This window comes from Vulpes vulpes, chromosome 7, assembly GCF_048418805.1.
Source record: "Vulpes vulpes isolate BD-2025 chromosome 7, VulVul3, whole genome shotgun sequence".
In the NCBI taxonomy this organism is placed as follows: Eukaryota; Metazoa; Chordata; class Mammalia; order Carnivora; family Canidae; genus Vulpes; species Vulpes vulpes.
Window position 1 is genome coordinate 87995413 of NC_132786.1, and position 16603 is coordinate 88012015.

The following is a 16603-nucleotide window of genomic DNA, read 5'->3' on the forward strand; positions in this document are numbered from 1 at the left end:
TTCCTCTATAGCATTGCTCCAGATTGTTAAAGAACTGATTGGTGCCATGCTTGTCTACTACTAACAGGCTATCAGGTCACTGCAGGCACATATATTCGGTACCTACTTGTCCTGCTCCATGGTCCACATCTAAGCTACAAACTATGAAGTCATGGTAGATGTTTTCCTTTGCTTACCAATCAATCCCATTTGTCTTAAGTTCTAACATTCTACTTCTTTACCATTTTTTCAGATTTCCTCTCTCCAACCATTTCCCCTAGTTCAGGCCTTCAGTTATACCCATGTACCTGGACTCAACCAAACTTCACTATACTGTTTGTCCTTCCTCATTTAAAGACCTATTCTCTGCATCATTTCTGTTTTCCTTATCTTGCTTTATCTCCTCTTTTCTTACCAGCCAAGTTCCCATCCCACTGTTCTATAGGATTTATCAACCACTGCTTTCTTTTTCCTCAGCACATTACATTGAACCCTTTCACATACCTCTGTTACAGCATCTCTCTTAGTATGTGTCAAGTGCTGGTTTGCATGCCAAGGTCCACTACAAAGCTGTGAGATCTTCTGTAGCAGGACTGTGCTGTATTCATCATTTCATCTCCTATGCCAGCATATGCCTACAACAAAGTAATTAATGAATGAAAAATTAACAAAATGAGAAAGAATATCTGCCAGATCCTAGCAGTGGGGAGAAGGGTGTCTTGTCTTGTTCTCAAAGTGAAACATTGAGAATTCCTGCATCTACCATTTTCCCTATGCATCCAGTGTTTTGTCTACAGCCAGGAGATTGGGCTCCTCAAGTACATGAAATATGAGTGCTCCCTGAGTGAAAGTAGAGTGATTTTGTCTGTTTTTGAATTCTGAATTATTGCTTTTTCCGAGGGACATGAGAATATTTTCCGTCCATGCCCAGCCTAGCCCAACCTGTGTTACCTCTCTATCAGTTAACTAGAAATTTATGCTTCCAGTGGTTAATTTTTCACAGGACTGAGCTTTTGTAACTTACTGGGTTGATGTTAACCTTAAGGATATGCTTTCCTCAGGATTCTTCCTAGAGCATTACTACAAAAAGTGTGGTTTTGCAGACTCATGCTGGTCTACAACTATGTAGGTATTGAAATTGGGATTAAACAGTTAGAAACTTTCATGGTAATTTAACAGTAATTTTGTCTAAAAAAAATAATAATTAGAATTTGTATTTTTTTTTAGTTTTATTTTTCTAGTAATTCATTTTTAGCATATTTATGAAAGAATGGGTCTCTAACCATTGGAAATAAAAATTGATCCTCCACCAAGCACTTAAGGTCTAGAATCTTAAGATTGGACTCTTCCTTTAAAACAGTGATACTCAGAATGTGATCCTAGCCTTGACAGTCTGAGTTGTTTGTTACTAGTCTGCATCCAAATAAGGAGCTTGCACAATGATAGAACTCATTTAAACTCACTGCTTAGTTAAGTGGACTTCTTTGGTGGGGGGGGGGGGGGGGGGGGGCGTATAACAAGACTTCCTTGGTGAAAGAAGTAATATGGTACTTTATATTCTGGCATAAGCTTCCTCCTCTTTACAAAAGAGTACTTTGAAAAACACTGCTCTAGACAGTCTTGGAAATATGACTGCTACCTGTTCTGTTTCTCACTGATGGATTTGCATTTTGGAATGAAATATGTTACTATCAGCAGTAACCTCAACTCTGCAGCATGTTTTTTCCTGTCTTCAGAAGCTTATTTAGAGCTCTGAGAAATTCCTGTCTTGTTCTGTTGAGAACCAGTTGAATCTTTGTAGAATGAAGTGAAAAGCAGAGTGTCCAAGACTGTGCTTTATATGTATACAAATCTCCAAGAGACCTTGTTAAAATGCAGTTAGATTGAGTAGGTCTGAGGTGGAGCCTGAGATGCTGCATTTCTTACAAGCACCCAAGTGATACTGATGCCTGATGCTGTTTGGTCAATGAACCACCATTTGAGTAGTAAGAATTTAAGTCATAGTGGCAATTCTTGCTAACTCCAATGGATCTCCTGGATAAGATTGACAAGAAACCAATAAATCAGAATGTCAATTAATATTAGGTTGAGTTTTGCTTTCTTTCAGCTAAATTACTAATGGTAGAAAGGTAAATAGAAGGGGGTTTTTGAAATTGTTCAAGAAAATTTTTCTTCAACATAATTTATTTGAGTTTTACATCCATGTAAATATAACTCTAAAAATTTTTTGTTTAATAGATGAGAACACAGACATCGCTGAAAACCTCTATCAGAAGGTTAAAATTCTTTGCTGGGTTATGACAGGGCCTCAAAATCTAGAGAAAAAGGCTAAACACGTCAAAGCTACATGGGCCCAGCGTTGTAATAAAGTGTTATTTATGAGTTCCGAAGAAAATAAAGACTTCCCTGCTGTGGGATTAAAAACCAGAGAAGGCAGAGACCAACTGTACTGGAAAACAATTAAAGCTTTTCAGTATGTTCATGATCATTATTTAGAAGATGCTGATTGGTTTATGAAAGCAGATGACGATACGTATGTTATACTAGATAATTTAAGATGGCTTCTCTCAAAATACAACCCTGAAGAACCCATTTACTTTGGGAGAAGATTTAAGCCCTATGTAAGACAGGGCTACATGAGTGGAGGAGCAGGATATGTACTGAGCAAAGAAGCCTTGAGGAGATTTGTTGATGCATTTAAAACAGACAAATGTACACACAGTTCCTCCATTGAAGACTTAGCTTTGGGGAGATGCATGGAAATTATAAATGTAGAAGCAGGAGACTCCAGAGATACCACTGGAAAAGAAACTTTTCATCCTTTTGTACCAGAACACCACTTAATCAAGGGTTATCTACCTAGAACCTTTTGGTACTGGAATTATAACTATTATCCTCCTGTAGAGGTAAGTTTAGAAATTTTATTACTATATAAATACTTAGACTGACTTTTGTCTACTTGGAAAAAAAAAAACTAGCAAATAATATATTTCTTTAGCACCAATAACTAAGAATCTCCTTTGCTCTTTTTATGTAGAGTGTCAATGTATAACAAAAAAAAATGAGAATATGAGTGTCAGTAGTAGTAATTCAATAAATATTGCTATTATTTATCTACTATTTATTGCTTGTGTCAGGCACTAAAAATATAGCAGTAAATATGGCCAAGTTCCAGTTCTCATGAACCTGATAACAGTGTATTATGAACTGGGTACAGAGACATACAGTAAACAGGCAGACTAGTAAAGATAAAATATGATTTTAGGTAGTGATAAGTGCCGCAATGTAAAATGAAGCCAGGTAAGGGGATATAGAGTGACCCAGAGTGGAGTGGAGTGCCCTAGTGTGGGTGATTAAGGAAAGTGTCTCTAAGAGGTAACTTCTGAACAGAAATCTGAGTGATGTTAGAGAGCAGGCTGTATGAAGAGCCTTCTGGGCTTCAGGAACAATGCATGAAAAGACTCTGAGGTTCAAAAAGACTTAGATTCAAGTCTTTTCCCACTTAATAGTTAAGTAACTTTTAATGGACAGAATTTGCCAGACTTCTGAGCCGGAGTTGCCTCATTTATAAAATGGACCCAATCTACCTGTTTCATTCAGTTGTGATTACGGTATAGCATAGTACCTATCACACTGTAAGCACGTAATAAGCCTCTCATTTAATACCTTAGCCTTCATTCCTGAGGATTTTATCTAAAATACATTATTTTATCAAATACATAGCTAAAAGTTTGAGAAGAATTAATATCCTGTATACCCACCAACTAGCTTCACCAAATATTAATCTTTGCCACATTTGCTTCCTTTTTTTTTTTATAAGAAAATGGTATAGATACAGTTGAGCCTCTGTACCCTCCTCAATCCAGTTTTCTTATCTCCTTCCTGAGTGTTAACCACTATCATGAATTTAGTATTCTTCATTACCTTGCATGTTTGTATCTTTTTTTCCTACATGTTTATGTGTCTATAAATAATATATAGTATTATTATGTAGGTTTTTAAATAAATGGAATTATTCCATATATATCCTTGAACATTTGCCCTTTGTATACAACATGAAAATTTATCAACATTAATATATGTGCTTCATTAATTTAGGCTGCTGTACAATCTAATGTGAATATACAATAATTTATCCATTCTTCTACTATACACATTTAGTAGGTTGTTTCCAGTTTGTCATTGTTACGAGCATTGCAGCAGTGAGTGACTTGAGGAAGACTAGGAATCATGAAACCTAGCTTTTAGATTCAGATCTGTTATTGATTAATAATGCATGTAGACAAGTCATTAGTACTCGACGCCTTCTTTTTTTCTGGTCCTAAGATACAAATAATACACTTCATGTTAACATTCTCATCTTTACAAGCCAGTGTTTTCAAATTTTCTAGGACAGGGGGATCCCTGGATGGCTTAGCGGTTAAGCATCTGCCTTTGGCCCAGGGCGTAGTCCTGGAGTCCCAGGATCGAGTCCCACATCGGGCTCCCTGCATGGAGCCTGCTTCTCTCTCTGCCTCTCTCTCTATCTCATATGAATAAATAAATAAAATCTTTAAAAAAGAACAAATAAAGAAACAAATTATCTAGGACAGTGGTTCTCAACTGCAGCCTTTTTTTTTTTTTTTTTTTTTGCTTCCTAAAGGACATTTGGCAAAGTCTAGAGACATTTTTGGTTGTTAACCAGGAGACTGGCATTGAGTGGAAGTTGCTACTGGCATCTAGTGGGTAGAAACCCACAGGATTGTAAACCTACTAGATGCTAAATGTCTCACAGTGCTTGGGATAGCTCCCCACAATAAAGAATTATCTGACCTAAAATGTCAGTGACACTTAACACTGAGGTTAAGAAACCTTGACCTAGAACATTTGACCTAATCTTTAGACAATCAGCATTAAAGGAAACATTGAAGCAAATCACTACTGCTTCTGATGTCAACCACTAGTATGTTCTTGGTACTTATACAGACACAATAGTTTTCCTTACAGTAATTCTGCATTTATTTATTCATTTATTTTTTTTTTTAATTCTGCATTTAATGGGTGACAAAATTGAGGCTCAGAAAAGGCAAGTAATTTGTCCTGGTAATAGCCTAGGCATTATTATAAACCATGCCTATAAACTCTTGTGATTTCCATCATGAGCTCCCCTCCATGATTAATATATGTCCCCCCAAAGGGGTTGTGGGGCTGAGGGATGTTAGAATAAATATTCTACTGTTGGGATAAAATTCCACTTTAATAAATGAACAGTTTTAAGTTCAGTTCTATGTAATGAGTCTGAAACCTTATGCTAGCATTCTATTGTGGATGCAACAATTTCCTAGACTATAAAACAGATATATTCCAAGTCTGCTTTGTGATAGTCTGTTTTTGTTTGGTTCTACTGAGGTACTACTTTGAATTTTTTTTTTTTAATGTAAACTTTTCTTAGTATAATATGACCCTTAGTATAATTCTGTACCCCTTTCCATATAAAGATCTATACAAACTTAAGAACATTGCAAGTACATATAACAAAGACATTTAAATGCATATAAGATTTTACTAGGAGTATCTGCTCTATACAGTAATAGCAAAAGGATATCATAATTATCACTGTTTTTGTAAACAGTAAAATATCCTTCTTGCCCTTAAGAGTTCTACTCACAATTTCCACCTACTGATAGGGTATACCTAACAATATATTTTCTATGAGCAAAATAAATATTCTGTGGTATATCTTTTGTTTAAGTTGCAGTGGTTTTTGAAATGGATGCCAAATTTATATTTTTTCTATAAAAGTTTATTCAGTTATATTGAAGACAATGAAATAGACTTGGAAGCACCAAAATTGACCCAGCTTTCTATTGTTGCCTCTTCTTCCCCAGGAGGTTCTATACAAACACAATGTGAATAAAACTTCTGTTTGTTTTGTTTTGTTTTGTTTTTCAAACTTCTGTTATTACTCATCCATCATTTAATAAATTTTCATCTCCAAAAGTGAGAAGAATATTTACTATTTTCAGAGTTGAAATATTACTCAGAAATACTATTTTCTGAATTATTAACTCTGAAATTACTGCTATTTTCAGAGTTATCCTAAATCTCATACATACACTTTTGCTCTGTAGTAGTCACTACAAACACAGTGTGGAAAATTTTTATTTTAGCAAGTCACTATATGAGATATTACAGTTAATCAAAGAGTTACATTCTTAAATTGGTTAGTTGTTTAGAACTTAACTTCTTCTTCATACAGTTCCCTTTTCCTACCACCTTCTCACTTCCCTAGAAGTGAGTTTATTCCCTAGGACTAAAGTCTGTTTCCTAGGAATAGAGTTTTCACCAGATAATTTATAATCAGTCTTTATACAGAGGATTTAAACTAGTGTATATGTGTGTAATAGTGTATACATACACTTATATAGATATGCCCCTAAATGTGAAATTGCTTTTGTTGTAGATTAGAAATGACCAAGTAGGATTTATTCTATTCTTCAATTCTATTAACTGTAAGCCATCTGAAACTTACTGATATATGGTCAAGGTTGAGAGCTCCTGATTTTTCCAAGTTGTTAACTGATAATTCCAGTACCAATTTTTATTTTCAGTAGTGATTTAAAATAATCTCCTTTATCACATACTATAGTATTTCTTACAGTAGGATTGGTATCTGGTATTTCACTTCTGTTCCATCATCCTATTTGGTTTTGCCTTAAGTACCATATTGTTTTGAACCTCCTAGCTTTACAGAATTTTGAAATTATTAATCTAAGAGTATATATTCCTTTATATCCTTTATCTTTCAAACTACTTTGGTAACGTGCATGCCTTTATGTATTTACCAATTTAGGAACAATGAATGCCTGGTATTATTAAAATTTATTTTAGATGGTTTAGTAAGCTTTATAGTTTTCTCCAGATTTTATTTCTTCTTAAATATCTCCCTATGCTTTTAATATTTTTGTTACTATTCTACTTGGGCTGTTTTTAAAAAAATTTTAACTGGTGTATATAAAAGCGATTGTTTCTTAAAAGCATCTTTAAAATCTAGCTCTGTTCTTGGATTCTCTATATCTGATGGGTTTTTTTTGTTGTTGTTTTTTTTTTTTACCTGAACTCTCTTGAGTTTTGGTAGTAACCATTATTATATGCAAAGAGATATTTTTTTCCTAATATTATAGCTGTTTTCTTTTATTGTCTTTTATTTTATTGCTTATAAATCTTAACAGTATCCTGGTCATCTAGTAAAAAAAAAAAAACAAACAATAATGCAATAGAGTGAAATGTAATTAATGCAGTAAATCTTATCAAAAATATAGTATATCAGGGTCATATAAAGTTGCTTTCAGAGAGGTTCAACAATTTAAAATTAATTGCTATTAGTCTAGTCTTTTAGTTTTAATACACACTGGCTAGTATAGTAGCTACTAGCCAGGTATGACTGTTGAGTAAAGTATGGCTAGACCAAATTGAGATATACTGTCAGTATAAAATCCATTCCTAATTTCAAGAACTTAGCACAAATAAAAAGAATGGTTTCATTAATGATTTTTAAAATATTGCATGTTGAAAAAAATAGATTTATTCATTTAAAATATATTCAAAATAATTCCCATTTTTTAATTAAATTTTAAATGTGGCCACTAGATTTTAAACTGCATCATGTGGCTCACATGTATCTATTGGACAGAGCTGATTTGATGATCACAAGTTGACTTATAATTTTACTTTTCAGATTTGTTCCTATCCTTACATTGCCTAATTGTGTTAAGAAGTAGGCAGCAAATAATTTTCCAGTGCTACATGGTTGTTCAGAACCCCACATATTCAGCATTTGTTTCAAAGGGAAGTTCATGGAGAAAGCCATAGAAAATACAGTGGACAATTCCCTGATAATTTTTACTGCATTATAAGCTATCTACTTCCAAATATATATTATTAAATGTTCAGCATGGATATTCTCTGGAAACTTAGCAGAATATCTTTCTTCTTGAGTCCTTGCAAAGACATTAGATAAAGTGTGAAGTTTTGTTGGAGTCACCTGGGTGAAGCATTCTGTAAATACCAAAATAACCTTATAACTGTTTAATTCTAGGACCAGTTTTTTAATTTTTTTTCTGCTATGTTCTTGCTTTTTTTGTTGTATTTTTTTTATTATCTTGTTTTTGTCTTTTTCTTTTTTAAGATTTTATTTATTTATTCATGAGAGAGAGAGAGGCAGAGACACAGGCAGAGGGAGAAGCAGGCTCCATGCAAGGAGCCTGATGTGAGACTCGATCCCAGGTCTCCAGGAACCCACCTTGGGCTGCAGGCAGCGCTAAACCACTGCGCCACCGGAGCTGCCCTTGTTTTTGTCTTTTTTAAACCTGTTTTTCATACTAACTGTGCTAGGAATTTGTGAGAATTATATATCTCGACAAATGTGTAACTCTTACTGAGGGCCACCTAAATATGACTATTTTGTCAAAAATAATGTCAACATTTATTGGTCTTTACTATAGGCCAAGATGGTTGCAAACATTTTATAAACATTATCTCCTTTAAATAGCCATCTTTTGCAGATGGGGAAATTGAAGCTTATAGATATTAAGTAACTTGCCCAAGGTGAGACACTAGTAGGCAGAATTTGACCCTAGTAGACAAACTTTAGATTCAAACTTAGATTTGACTCAGCACTTCCTCTCTTAAATACTACACTGTTTCGGTTGATGTGCAGATGAAGTATTAGGTTGCCCACATTATGGGTAAGGCTTTTGTAGTCCTTGAATGCTCCAAAGATGTCTTCCTGGGGTTGAGCCAAACAAAAAGTTATAGACAGAACTTATAAAGAGAAAGCAAAACTCAGAAATGGAGCTTCATCCTTTGTATAGTTGCCCCTTTCATTTGAGAATTCTCAAGATAGATAGATAGATAGATTTTTTTTTTTTTTTTTTTTTTTTGCAAAACCCTATAAAATATGAGAGAATATTATTTCAGGTAGATATATTTTAGCAGTTTTCATGTTTAGTTTTAAATCTCAAAACTCTTGGTTTCTTCCACAGGTCTAATAAATAAGGTGCCTCTGCTTTACCTTGCAGGCTTTAATGCTTGGATTCTGTTAAAATTAATGTTTCCTTTATCAGTATGTGAATATTGTATGTTAACTATGTATTATATCTTAATGCCTGTTTCCACTACTTTTTTAGGGTCCTGGTTGCTGTTCTGATCTCGCAGTTTCATTTCACTATGTTGATCCTACAACTATGTATGAGTTAGAATACCTCGTTTATCATCTTCGTCCATATGGTTATTTATACAGATATCAACCTGCCTTACCTGAGAATATACTAAAAGAAAAAAGTCGAGCGTACAAAAATGAAGATCCAAAAGTACAATGAGAACCCTTGAAAGAAAAACATAAATGAAGAGGTAAAATGTCTAACATTGCACTGAAGAACTTCTACATTTCTGATACAGAACACTGGAATCCCAGTGAGGAATTCTTCCTAAGTGAACATTCCATATTAGAGAAATCTTTCATATGAATGACTGTAAACTGAAGCTTTAAGTGAGCTGTGAAGTCTGTTAAAATGTGTTTTGATACATATATATATATGTGTGTGTGTGTGTGTGTGTATATATATATATATATACATATATATGTATATATATATATATATGAAAAACTTGTGTTTTTAAAATGGTGGCCAGGCAGAGGAACTAGAAATGAGATTTTTGTTTTCTATTCTTGACCACATGTATTATTTTCACAGAGAAACTAGAACATTTAAATTTTCTAAAACTACACTGCACATATTAGTAACACATGATGCTAAATAGATCTGCCTTAAAGAAAATTTTAGAAATATTGTTGCTTAATATTATTTATAAACTCAAGATATGAGTTTATATTTGCAGTATGATATAAATGAACCAAACCCACACCCACACACACTCACACATGCAGTTTTTGTCTAATGAAAATTTTCCTGTGACTATAATTGGCAATATTTCTTCCGGACAAGGTTAAAGTAAGAATGGCACTTGTCCTAAAGCGCATTAATAAAGCCACATTTTGAAATTATATGGGCCTTGACTGTATTATATACTTGGTTCTAATTAGTAGTTAATGTTTTACTGAGTCCCCGTTGTCTCTTTTCTAAATATGTTTATTCTTGAATATGATTTTAATTATTAATATTTATTTACTCAAAACATTAATAGCATTCTATAAACATACATTTTAAAATATTTTGTTCCCAAATTTACCCATTGTTAATTGTGGGTAACTAATAAATAGTAAATTTAATGCTATTTGGGGATGCTTTTCTTAGATCAGAAGCACTCTCAGGAATTACTAAGTGACATTTTAAATGGAATATGTAAAACTCTTTTCAACTACATAATTATAGTTCCTTTTGTTATTTTGTTGAGAGTTGAGAATTATGTTTGTGCCTTTCATAACTTGTTTAAAGCAAGGTTAAGACATTCATTTTTAGGCTCTGAGGTGGCTATTAGTTGCATTGGCAAAATAATTTGAATGTATGAGTTTGATCAGAGGTCATTAAAAACATTAGAAATACAGAGTGCTTAAACAAACTGAAATATGCCAGATGTTAAAAGACCAAATAGTTAATTCATGAACAACAGCCTGAATTTTGATGCTGACTTACTATTTGGGGGTTTGTTTATTGATTGGTTTTTGGTTTTGCCAATGGATAATTCTAACGGAGCAGAATACCCATTCAACACTGTCATCAAAAATATATTCATAAATATTTCATTCTAATTTTAGTGACCTTCTATTTAAAGGATTTCTGGAAGGAAAGAATATTTTGCAGACTTTCTATAAGATTATCTTAAATGTCACAAATGATTTACATTTTTTATGTTTATCATCATGCTAATTTTACATGGCTTTCATGCCCTTGAATCTGCTGCTTAGCTAAAGAGTTTATATTTATTGTGCCAAAACATGTCAAAAATCATCTCTTTGGATGGTGTATTGAAAAGATGTTCATCTTGGTGACAATTAGTGGTAATTATGGATTATTCTGTTCACACAGTGAAAAGTCACACCTGTTTTTACCTTAAATTGTCTTTTGTTTTTTTTCATAGCACTATCATCTGCCAGAATTTCAAGGCATTCATTCTGTTCTTTAAACAACTCTTCACCTTGGTGTCGATATGAAGTTATTTGCAGTCCATATATGCTACTTTCTAAAAACCTAAAAATTTACTCCTAGGAAATTAACATGGTGATGAATCCTGGGATCTGGAGTCAGATTGCCTGGGTTTAAATTCTTGATCTGTCACTTATTAGTTTTGTAACCTTGAGCAATTTTAATATCTCTGTGCCTCAATTTTCTCTATTAAGTTAAGGACAGTAATACTACCTACCTCACAGGATTTTAACAAGGATTAAATGAGTGAATATATGTACAACTTTTCGAACACTTGTCTGGCCCAGCCTATGGAGCAATAAGTATAAGGTTTTATTATTCTGTTACCTTAGAGTATAAATATTTGTTCTAAATGAATGAAAAATCTGCTTTAATCAAATTAGATATTGGAGGAAGTATTTCATACAATTCTTAAGTAATTGCTAGTTTTTATCTAATGCCTACTGTATGCCATCTAGTGTGCTTAGATATTCTGTGTGCATTAGTGTTAATCTTCACAAATTGGGTGTTCTTTCTGTATTGTAGATGAGAAAACTGAGGCTCAGAGAATTAAAGTAACTTTTCCACTGTCACAGAGCTAGTAATCACAGAGCCAGGATTTATGCTCAAAGACTGTGTGTTCTTTTTACCATATCACCTTTGAGGTTAATCATTTAGCACTATTTCCAGTTTTACTTACTAACATGTGTGATCTGATACATCAGCCAGTAATAGTCATATTAACCAGGCAAATTGTCGTAGTGGCTCTCAAATTGTGGTTCTTCTTTTCTTTCCTGGGAGCTTGTTAAAATGCATATTTCAAGACCCCAGTCCCAGAAATTCTGATTCTAGCATGAGAACCCTTAGTATGCATTCTTACCAGATTCCCTTGCTCACTGGTTCTCAAAGTGTTGTCCCCAACTAGCAGTATTTGCCTCATCTGGGAACTTGGAAATGCATCCTTTCCTGGGCCCCCACCTCTGACCTCCTGAGGTGGAGGCTAGCTGTAGTGTTTAAATAAGCCCTCCTGGTGAGTCCTATTCATTCTAGTTTGGGAACCAAGACCTGGGTGATTCTGATGCAAATGATCCTTGGGATGTGCTGATTTATTGCCCCTTAAGTAGGATATCTTTCAGAGATTTAGATAAAGCAAGTTTTAAATCTGTGTTATCCAAGATCATACCATATTAAATGTCAGAGATTTTAAAGATAACCTGAAGGGTCCGTGGATCATTCAGTTTTTGACAAAATTCTTTGGCTTCTTCAGGTTCCACTAATGTCAGGGCCCACAGTAACTAACATATTTAATTCTCCAAGCTTAGTAATTTCACAATTGGGGTGGGAAGAGTTTATTAAGAACTAGTAGGTACGTACTAATTCATTAAAGGCATAGCTAAATGAGTGTCCTCATTAGTTAGTAAAAAAACTTTCTGATTGTTAATAAAAAATTTTAAATGGAGGTAGCAGAATACTGCTTTATAATATATAGAATGTTTTTCTGCTAATTAATAATATCAAACTTTGATCACTGTCAAGAATCAGTTGACCCTCCTATATGACCTCATACAGCAAAAAATTTTCCCAGGTATTCAGCAGAGCACATAAACCGGATTTCATGGTGATAACTTACTGTCTTTTAAATTGAGATCTTTGTCATTTGGATAAATGGTTTTAGTGTTGTTTCAAAATATAAGGCTTTTGCTATGTTTATGTTTCCCAGGAACAGTATACTGTATTTCAAGTGGGAAGTTCATAGGTGATACAAAGCAGATTTTTGTCTCAGAGTTCAGTTATTTGTTTTCAAATATCTTAAATTTCAGAGGAATTTTTGTTACTGTAAGAAGATTCAAAATAAATTACTGGCCAGTTTTTGGTATTTTTTGAAATACGGTAATTGCATTTGAGCATTAAATTTGTTAACGGGTTATTTTCATAACTGTTTCTTGAGTATTAATTTTTCATTTCCTTGAGCCTATCAAAAATACTATCAAATGATAGTATTTTCAGATTGAGACTTGAAAAAACTGTCTCACTTTATGATTAGATCAAGTCTATCCTTTTGTTCTTCATTTAAATTTTCAGTTCATTAGAGTATTCCGTCTTTGACAATTCCTTCTTCTTTGTATTTGTTGCCCTTTATTTTCTTTACAACTAATTTCCATTTTCTAACTATTCTTAATGCTGCCTTTGCAAGGTTAATTTGGCTGTGATTAGTGATTAGAATTTGTATCACTTACTAATAATTTTATACCTATTAACTTTAGATTTCCCTAGGAGATTGGAAGTAAAAAAATCTAAGAATAATGCCTGCTGGCTCTCAGGATACTTGCCCTACTTAAATGTCTACAGTTTTAAACTAATTCTAGATACACAATTATTAAATGAAGTAAAGTTATTTGGATTTCATTTCCTCTACCCCTTTTCTCAAAAACAAACCAAAAAACCTCATTTGCCTCATTTCTCTACTTTATTGTAGGCCTGACAGAAACGCTCTTATGCAAGCTGGGGGACAACCTGTGGTTTATTTTATGCTAAATGTAACCTCTGTTAATTTAAAAATACAACTTATGTTTATATGTTGGAGTTGAAATAGAAGTTTTAATACAGATTTGAATAAAAAACTTTACAAATTCTCTCCAGAGAAATTGACTCTAAAACTGGCTCCAGAAGTGAATAGTGCTCTATTTCAACTCCTTTTACCTTTTTAGCTCTCTAGTTTTTAGTTTATATCAGTTCAGTTTAAATAACTTTGCAGGGCCCTACAAAATAATAATCCATATGAAGTATATTATTAGAGGGAAACTAATCTTACTGCTAAGCAGTGTGTTATATTACACAGTAAATATTTGTGTTTTGGAATTTAAAAATTATGTAAGATAATAGTATGAATGATTTAAAAATGTGTGGTGACTTGCTTATTTTAAGTGATCCACCAATAAGTCAGAAAAAAATGTATTTTTAAATGTTTCTTAAAGTGCCTTTTGAACATTTTTAAACAATGGATTTAAATAACCACATAAAATAAATTACCATGTTTAAAGCTGTTTTATCTGATTATTTTTAAATGATATAAGAGTTACGGGAGAAACTAAGGGGTAGTTTTTGGGTTATTTTCCAAAAAAAATATTAATTTAAATTATTTTCCCATCTAAGTTATTCAATTTCAAGAGGCTTAAGTAATTTTTACTACAATATATATTATTTGTCTTAAAGCAACAAAATAACTCCACCTCAAATTTTGAATAATAACCTTTAAAAAAATTAGAAACACTCTGTCATCCAGGTAAGTATATGTATATGTGGGGGGATTCTTTTCTATCTCTTGGTATATTTTGATCTATCATGTACACTCAATTTATTCAACTAATGAAATAATTATGCCTAGCATCTACTAGAAATACAGTGGTGAGCAATACCTATAGGATTTCTGTTCTAGAGCCTTAATTCTGTAGCTAGACAATAAATAAGTTAATAGGTGAATGAACTAGATATTTCAGAGAACAATGTTTTCTGAACATTGGAAAAGAAAACAGTGATTTGATAGAGCAATTTTCTGGGTAGGGTGTCAAGGTAGACCTCTGAGGAGGTAGTATTTGACCTGAGACTGGAATGACAGACATTTTGTATACTTCAAAAGTTATTTATATTTATGAGGTTCTTTGCCCCATATGTAAAAATAATAATTTTTCTAACTTTGCTTAATTATGCTCTGCGTATATATAAAGGCTCAGTGAAATGAATTTTATAGGCCAAAATCTTTGTGGTTTTAAGCATATTTCATTCAGAGCTCAGGTCTATTATCTATCGATATTAGATCAGTCTGGTACTTTTAAGATATGAGTGAAAATTGACCTACCTCTTTCTTAAGCAAATGATTGCAGATGTTCATATGGCCCTTGACCTGAAGTCTAGCCTGTCTACCTCAATTTTCAGTAACCTGCCACCCAATATGTTCCTTATTAATGCATATGTACGTGTATGTGTTTATATGTATATACACACTGTTGTTTGGACTCAGTAGCTTTAGAAAAGCTGAGGGAATGAATGCCACTTTATACTGTTTTAGTAGCAGAGTTGTAAGATTTAGTATATTCAGATAGCCCCATGTTTTCCAATTAATTGTATTTAGTTGTAAGTCTTTCAAGAACTTATGTACCTAAATACATATAGATTTACTACAACCTATTTTAAGTTTTCCAAAGGTATAGTCCTGGAAAGGATACAGAATTATTGCTTAATTTATCTTCTCACTAAAGGGAGGGGCTCTACCTCAAACATATTTTATTTCAGATCTAATAATGTTGACCATATAGATTGTCCAAATAGAATTTCCTATAGTATTTAATTAAGATGAATGAACAGTTAACAACTAAAGTAATCAACATTCTCCAGATAAAGCTATCAGTATTAGCAAAACATAGAAGTGAACTGTTTTTCTCATGAGTTTGTTACTCATTATTGAATTTAGTCTTGCTATGTAGAACTTTAACTACTGTAGTTCTTAAGAACTACATTTGTGTTGCATCATTTCCGCTGCCTAAGAACTACCAGGTGTTTGTACTGGTGTTTCTCATTCTGTTATTGATAGCTCTTTTTTTCCAGGACTAAAAATTTGTGCAAGCATTTATACTCTGTCTTGTATGTTGCCTCTCTATAGTGTAGTTGAGTACAGCTATTTACCTCCTAATAATGAAATACTCATTGTCTTTTTTGTGAAATTCAGTACTAGGATTTCAGCTCTTTGGGTTTTCTAATGAATGTCTAATGACAGATTAACAGTACTTCCTCATTTGTAGAACTGCTAGATGTGCCATTATAGAACTAATTATAGTGCAGTGTCTTAGTCTTAACAAGTTGTCAAGTTGTGACTCTTGTCAGCTTCAAATCTTTTTTCATAGAACTCACACTAAACCACATTGTCTTTCCTCTTTCTTTTTCTAGAATACCAGAATTACACTCCTGGTAGCAGTTAGGTTGAATTTCACTTTCCATTCATTTGTTGTTAGACTGTAGCAAGTTGGTGATAAAATCCAGAAAGTAGTTTGAAAGAGACTAATGATCCACTCTTTAGTTCTATATAAGACTGTATTCATTCTCTTCAGTGCTGTGTGTGTCAGAGATATAGAAAGGTATGGTTATTTTAGTTGGATTTTTCTTTAGTCAAAATACTAAACTTTAATTTTTCATGCTAATTAGGTGTGTAAAGTAAGTACTTTCATTCTAAAAAAAAGTAATTTTGCTCTGAGGTGAAGGTCATTACATGCTTAGAATAATAAAACAAAAAATGATTTATTTATAAAAAGTAATTTTTACAGGGGCACCTGGGTGGCTCAGTCAGTTAAGCCTCCCACTCTTATTTTCGGCTCAGGTCATGATCTGGGGGTTGTGGCAACCAGTCCTGCCTTGGCTCCCTGCTCAATGGGGAGTCTGCTTGAGATTCTTACCCTCTCTGTCTTCTCTCCTCTCATGCTCAGTTTCTCTCAAATAAATAAATAAAATCT

The 16603-nt window shown here is 33.2% G+C and overlaps 1 protein-coding gene across 5 annotated transcripts in view; it reads left to right on the forward strand.

Moving 5' to 3' along the window:
- Nucleotides 1-14146, forward strand: part of C1GALT1 (core 1 synthase, glycoprotein-N-acetylgalactosamine 3-beta-galactosyltransferase 1) — a 39657-nt gene extending 25511 nt beyond the window's left edge. For 3 of the 5 annotated variants that reach the window (XM_072764383.1, XM_026003816.2, XM_026003815.2), the window contains 2 exons: nucleotides 2218-2885; nucleotides 9147-10024. In XM_072764383.1, coding sequence (XP_072620484.1) covers nucleotides 2218-2885; nucleotides 9147-9338 — 860 coding nt within the window. In that variant the 3' untranslated portion in view covers nucleotides 9339-10024. Of the gene's footprint in view, nucleotides 1-2217; nucleotides 2886-9146 lie in introns of all 5 variants that reach the window. The other 2 variants (XM_026003814.2, XM_026003813.2) reach the window with 1 other exon arrangement.
- The last annotated feature ends 2457 nt before the right edge of the window (nucleotides 14147-16603 follow it).